The sequence below is a fragment of the Penaeus vannamei genome, chromosome 41, assembly GCF_042767895.1.
Source record: "Penaeus vannamei isolate JL-2024 chromosome 41, ASM4276789v1, whole genome shotgun sequence".
Classification (NCBI taxonomy): Eukaryota; Metazoa; Arthropoda; class Malacostraca; order Decapoda; family Penaeidae; genus Penaeus; species Penaeus vannamei.
Genome location: NC_091589.1, coordinates 25,244,736 through 25,252,235, shown reverse-complemented (window position 1 = coordinate 25,252,235; position 7,500 = coordinate 25,244,736). Strand labels below are relative to the sequence as shown.

At 44.2% G+C, this 7,500-nt stretch overlaps 1 protein-coding gene across 1 annotated transcript in view; it reads right to left on the bottom strand.

The window, feature by feature from the left end:
• The window catches only part of LOC113811164 (potassium channel subfamily K member 13), a 98,090-nt gene that overhangs the window by 2,241 nt on the left and 88,349 nt on the right, over positions 1-7,500 (bottom strand). Inside the window, exon 8 of the mRNA XM_070118132.1 lies at positions 1-857. This exon is cut by the window's left edge and continues 2,241 nt beyond it. Within this exon, the coding sequence (XP_069974233.1) occupies positions 693-857 (165 nt within the window). The 3' untranslated portion in view covers positions 1-692. The remainder of the gene's footprint in view (positions 858-7,500) is intronic.

The following is a 7,500-nucleotide window of genomic DNA, read 5'->3' as shown; positions in this document are numbered from 1 at the left end:
TTCTTCATTCAGCTTTCACATACCGCATTTCTCCTTCATCTTTTCTTCATTCAGCATTCTTTATACCTTCTTTTTTCTTCTTTTCCCTCTTTTTTTCCTTCTCTTCCACCTTCTTCTCCTCAGTATTCCTTAAATACCCTTTTCTTCTTCTTTTCTTCCATTCTTCCTTCACACCTCTTTCTTCTGTTTTTCCTTTCTTCTTCCTTCTTCCTTTCTCTTCTTCTTTTACATATCCTTTTCATCTTTTCCTTCTTCACGCCCATTTTTCTTCTCCTTATCTTCCTTCACATTTCTTTTTCTTCTTCGTTTTTTCCTTCACACTCCTTTCATTCCTCTTCCTTCACACTCCTTTTATTCCTCTTCCTTTTTTCTTTCCTTTCCTCACACCCCCTTTCTTCTTTCCTTTTTTCCTTTCCTCACACCCTTTATCCTTTTCCTCTTTCCTTCCTTCACGCACCTTTTTCTTCTTCGTTTCTTCCTTCACACCTCTTTTCTCTCTTCACACCTTTTTTCTCCTTCCTTCCTTCCTTCACACCCCTCTTCTTCCCCTCTTCCTCTCCCTCTCTTCTTCCCTTCCTCACACCCCCTTTATTCCTTCCTTCCCTTCACACCCCCTTTATTCCTTCCTTCCCTTCACACCCCATTTATTCCTCTTCCCTTCACACCCCCTTTATTCCTCTTCCCTTCTCCGGCTAAGACATGCTATCACACAACTTGGAGGAGGCGATGGCCAGCGGTCCGACCTGCCCGGGCGTGAACCTCTCATCGTGGGCGGGGCGTGGGTGGGGCGAGGAGGCGTGGCCACGACCCAGCTGGGCGGTCTCGTACAGCTGCTTCTGCATGACGGCGAGGGACACCTGGAGGAAAAAGAAGGAAGGGCGTGATTTTAATTTTTTAATAAGATTTATTTTATTTTTATTTTTATTTATTTATTATTTTTTTGAAGGGTGGGGGTGGGGGGGAGGACAGGATTTTATTGTTTTTTTTTTTCTAAAGATTTATTTTATTTATTTATTTATTTATTTTTTATTTTGAAGGGTGGAGGTTGGGGGGGGGGTGGATGGGGTTGGTATGTGTAGGGGGGGATTGGGGGAGAGGTGGGGGTGGAGGGGGTGGAAAGAAGTGTTTTTTTTTTTTTTTTGAAGGGGAGGGGAGGGGGAGGGAGGGTTGGTTTGTCTGTGTGTGTGGGGGGGGGCTGGGGTAGAAGTGTGGGGGGGGGGCAGGGAATGGAAAGGAAGGAAGGATATGGGTGGAAGGAGGGATAAGGATGAGGAGGTAAGGAGGGAGGAAGGGAAAGAGATAGATAGATAGAGAAATAGAGAGAGAGAGATATACAGACAGACAGAAAAATAAAAAGTGCGAGAGAGAGAGAGAGAGAGACGGACAGACAGAAAAATAAAAAATGCAAGAGAGAGCGAGAGAGAGAGAAAAGAGAGAGAGAGTTAGGGAGAAAGAGAGAGAAAGAGAGAGAGGGAGAGGGAGAGAGAGAGAGAGAGAGAGAGAGAGAGAGAGAGAGAGAGAGAGAGAGAGAGAGAGAGAGAGAGAGAGAGAGAGAGAGAGAGAGAAAGAAAGAAAGAGAGAGAGAGAGAGAGAGAGAGAGAGAAAACATATATCCATTATAGACTCAACTTATCACCACACCATCTTCAGAAAGTGTACCAGTGTGACCATCAACGCAAGAATAGAAGTGTCTATCGGTGCCATTCTTATAGATATTAATAAAGATAAGAACATATTTGCAACGGCAATCCAACGCCAGTGAGCCCAAGAAAAGGGTTTTCATATCATATCATATCGTAATATATTGCAATGTGGGATCTGTGTCTCATGCAAGATTTCCAACGGAGAATAAAGGTGAAGTTGCTTCCTTTGCAGTAAAAGGTGTTTTGCCATTTTGTGAGAAGAGAGAGGGGTAGAAATGGGAGGAAGAAGGTAGTGGAAGAAAAAAGAGGAGGAACGAGAATGAAAGGAGGAGGAATAGACGAGGAGGAAGAGAAAAAGAGAGGAGGAGGTAGAAGAAGAAAAATAAAGAAAAGAAGGAAGACCAAGAGGAGGAGGAAGAAGAGAAATAAAGAATAAGAGGAAAAAGACGAGGAGGAGGAAGAGAAAGAATAGTTAAAAGACGAAAAGGAGGAGAAAGAGAAAGAGGAGAAAGATGAAAAGGAACAAGAAAAAGAGGAGATGGTGCAAATAAAGAAGAAAAGAAGAAAGAGGAGATGGAAAGGGAGGTAAAAAACTGTTGTGATGATCGTGGGCGTGAGATCGAAAAAAACAAAGTCCCGTTTTTGGATTAATTCAGTGTAGTGAATATATTTATATTTTTTCTTAAAAATGTGTAGATAAAAATGGGTAATGGATAATAATAGGCAAGCTTTTCTCGTAGAATTGGTGTAGAGGAGATAAAAGATAATGATAATAATAATGGTGATGTTAGTATTGGGCACAATGATAATAATGGTTATGATAATAATAACAGTAATGATAATGATAAGAATATTGATAATGATAAGAATATTGATAATGATAAGAATATTGATAATGATAATGATGATAAAATCATAATGATTATGATGATATTTAAAGCAATGATGATTATGATAATAATAATGATAATGGTGATAATAAGAATGATAATGATAATAACAATAATGATAATAATAAAAATAATAGTAACAATAATAAGGATAATAATTACAATAATAGTAATAACAATAATAATGATAACACTGATAATAATGATGATGATTATTATAATTTTAGTGATAATAGTGATAATATTGATAATGATTCTGATCATAATAATGGAAATCATAATAATAGATAATAATGATAATAAAAAATAATGATGATAATAGTAATGATAATAACAATAACCGTAACAACAATAACGAAGACAATGATGATAATGATAATAATAGCGACGCAAATTGTAAAAATAATAATGATGATATTGAAAATGAGAATGATAAAAATAACAATAACGATAACATGATAAAAAATATGTGACGTTCTTCTCCTTGTACCTTTCACCTTATTTCTTTTATTACGCTTTTTCTCTCGTATGCCATTCAGCCATTTTTTCCATCATCATCATATTTCCTCTTGTCCCTCATTCTATTAATTAATCATTTGTCTCGACAGAACGACTGATAATTATCCATTAATTGGATTTACTCAGAAATTTCCTACTTTTGTTCCCAGTGGTCGGTACACACACTCACACAAACGCACACAGATACACACTACATGCATATACTCTTAGAATACACACACACATACACAAACGTAGTCACAAACGCACACATATACACACTATACTCTTAAAATACACACACGCATACACAAACGTAGTCACAAACGCACACATATACACACTATACTCTTAAAATACACACACACATACACAAACGTAGTGACAGACACACACACATACACAAACGTAGTCACAGACACACACACACATACACAAACGTAGTCACAGACACACACACATACACAAACGTAGTCACAGACACACACACATACACAAACGTAGTCACAAACGCACACATATACACACTATACTCTTAAAATACACACCCACATACACAAACGTAGTCACAGACACACACACATACACAAACGCAGTCACAGACACACACACATACACAAACGTAGTCACAGACACACACACACATACACAAACGTAGTCACAGACGCACACACATACACAAACGTAGTCACAGACACACACACATACACAAACGCAGTCACAGACACACACACATACACAAACGTAGTCACAGACACACACACATACACAAACGTAGTCACAGACACACACACATACACAAACGTAGTCACAGACACAGACACATACACAAACGTAGTCACAGACACACACACATACACAAACGTAGTGACAGACACACACACATACACAAACGTAGTCACAGACACACACACATACACAAACGTAGTCACAGACACACACACATACACAAACGTAGTCACAGACACACACACACAGACACATATAGACAAATACACACCGATAGAAACTTACACAATGTATAAACAGACACAAAGACAAAGTTATATGAACATCTCTGACAAAAAAAAAGAAAGAAAAAAAATATCGGTCTAATTAATATCGTACGACCAGTTTCCCCAAAAGACCTTATATGGATGTCTTAATCATCATCATTATTACTATTGTCACAACGAATGGAATTGAAGCTGTCTTTCCTTCAATCCTAAATTCCATTTCCACCAGCTACTACCAACACACACACACGCGCACGCACACACACACACACACACGCACACACACACACACACACACACACACACACACACACACACACACACACACACACACACACACACACACACAAACTTCAATTACTTCCCTTTTTTCTTGAAATTTGAAATAAAATCCTACACCCCCCCTCCCCCCCCCCCTTCCTGAGGCTCATGTCGCCCCCGCCAAGAGGAGGAGGAGGAGGAAGAAGAAGAAGAGAAGGAGAGGGAGAAGGAGGAACAGGAAGAAGAAGAAGAGAAGGAGAAGGAGAGGAAGAAGGAGTAGGAATAAGAGGGAGAGGGAGGAGAAGGAGAAGAAGAAGGAGAAGGAGAGTTAGCAGGAGTAGGAATAAGAATAGGAGGAGGTAGGAGGAAGGATCAGCAGCAGCAGGAGGAGGAGGAGGAGAAAAAGGAGGAAGAGGAAGAAGAAAAAGAGGAGGAGAAGGAGAAGGAGGAAGAGCAAGAAGAAGAAGAGAGAAGAGGAGGAAAACGATGAGAAAGGCGAGGAGTAGATAGTAGGTAGTAGGTAGTAGGAAGAATCAGCAGCAGGAACAGGAGGAGGAGGAAGAGCAAGAAGAAGAAGAGAAAAGAGGAGGAAAACGATGAGAAAGGCGAGGAGTAGATAGTAGATAGTAGGTAGTAGGTAGTAGGAAGAATCAGCAGCAGCAGCAGGAGGAGGAGGAAGAGCAAGAAGAAGAAGAGAGAAGAGGAGGAAAAGGATGAGAAAGGCGAGGAGTAGATAGTAGCTAGTAGGTAGAAAGAAGGATCATCATCAGCAGCAGCAGCAGGAGGAGGAGGAGGAAGAAATAGGTAGAAGGTAGAAAGAAGAATCAGCAGCAGCAGCAGCAGCAGGAGGAGGAGGAGGAAGAAATAGGTAGAAGGTAGAAAGAAGAATCAGCAGCAGGAGGAGGAGGAGGAGGAGGAGGAGGAAGAAAAGGTCAGCCCGTCATATTTGTGACGATCGGCTGACCTTTCCCGCCCGGAGACAGCGAGCGAGGGCGGCCAAGAAGCGAGAGGAGATCCGATGCCTCTATAACGTCACGAAAAGGTTCGTTTTGGAAGGGGTGGCGAGGGGGGAAGGGGAAAGGGAGGGGAAGGGGGTGAGGGGTGTGGGGTGGGTGTGGGGGGTGGGGGGTGGTAAGGGAGGGGAAGGGGGAAAAAGGGGTGTGGGGGGTGGGGGGGTGAGGATGGTGGCCAGGCGAGGGGAGGGGGGGGTGGGAGGTGGCCAGGCGAGGGGAAGGGGGAAGGGGGGCAGGGACGAAAGGGGTGGGGGTGGGGGTGGGGTGTGGGGGGTGGCCAGGCCAGGGGAAGGTGGAAGGGGCGAAAGGGGTGTGGGGTGAGGGTGGGGTGTGGGGGGTGGCCAGGCGAGGGGAAGGGGGAAGGGGCGAAAGGGGTGGGGGTGTGGGGGTGAGGTTGGTGGTCGGTGGCGGTGGTAAGGGGGGCAGGGGCAAAAGGGGTGGGGGTGGGGGTGGGGGGTGAGGTTGGTGGTCGGTGACGGTGGTAAGGGGGGCAGGGGCAAAAGGGGTGGGGGTGGGGGGGGGTGAGTGGGTGAGGTTGGGGGTCGGGAATCGGAGAATCCACGTGCTGTCGGGGTTATGATTAGCCTGGGATAGTTGGTCCTCTGTTGGAGGTTATGGCGGAGGGGAATATGGCGAGATGTGGTGGAGAGGGGTTTGGAAGAGGGGGAAGAAAGGTGGGGGTTGTTGTTTTTTTTTATCTGGAAGGAGCATGTTTTCGTGGTTCGGATTTTTATTTATAATTTGAGATAACAACCACACACACACACACACACTCACACACATGCATGCACACGAACGCGCACACACACACACACACACATACACACCCACCCACCCACCCACACACACGCATACACACACACACACACACACAAACACACACTAACACACAAACACACACACACTAACACACATACAAACACACACACACACAAACACACACACACACATACACACACACAAACACACAAACACACACAGACACACATTACAACAAGAAATAACCTTCATAATTATTAAAAAATAGATGTCCAAGCAAGTGCATCAGAACACCAATGCAGGTACCAATAATCAAATAAAAAAATTGCCAATCAAATGAAAGTGCAATCAAAACAAAGCCAATCTCCAAGCCAAAGTTCAAACATACTAAAAAAAAAAAAAAAAAAAAAATGTGTTTTTTTTCTTCAACTCCTACCCGAGTGCCACGTCTGCGCCACGGAGTCAAACGGCTACCTACTGACACTCAGCTTACGGGTGCCAGAGTGCGCTCGCCTACCTGTTCTTTTATCCTCGGTAAGACGGCCTGTGGCGGAACAGAGGGCTGTGGTGACAACAGGTGGGTGTGGGGCGGGGGGAGGGTAGGCCTATGATTATACATTCTGGTTGTGGGGCAGGGGTAGGCCTATTTCTGTACAATAGCCATAGGCCTATGATTATATATGCTGACTGTGGGGCAGGGGTAGGCCTATTTCTGTACAATAGCCATAGGCCTATGATTATACATTCTGGGCGTGGGGTAGGGGTAGGCCTATGTCTGTACAATAGCCATAGGCCTACGATTATACATTCTGGTTGTGGGGCAGGGGTAGGCCTATTTCTGTACAATAGCCATAGGCCTATGATTATACATGCTGATTGTGGAGCAGGGGTACTGAGGGGGAGGGGGTAGGTAGGCCTATGTCTGTACAATAGCCATAGGCCTATGATTATACATTCTGGGTGTGGGGCAGCGGTACTGAGGAGGGGGGAGGGTAGGTGGGCCTATTTCTGTACAATAACCATAGGCCTATGATTATACATACTGGGCGTGGGGCAGGGGTACTGAGGGGTAGGTGGGCCTATTTCTGTACAATAGCCATAGGCCTATGATTATAGATACTGATTGTGGGGCAGGGGGGTACTGAGAGGGAGGCAATAGGCATAGGCTTATGATAATACATACTGGGTCTGGGGTAGGGGTACCGAGGGGAGGGTGGGTGGGCATATATCTGTAGAGTAGCCATAGGCCTAGGACTATACATTCTGGGTGTGGGGAAGGGGTACTGAAGGGGAGGGGAGGTAGGCCTATTTCTGTACAATAGCCATAGGCCTATAACTATACATACTGGGCATGGGGCAGGGGTACTGAGGGGGTAGGCCTATTTCTGTACAATAGCCATAGGCCTATGACAATACATACATGATAATTGGACATGAAGAT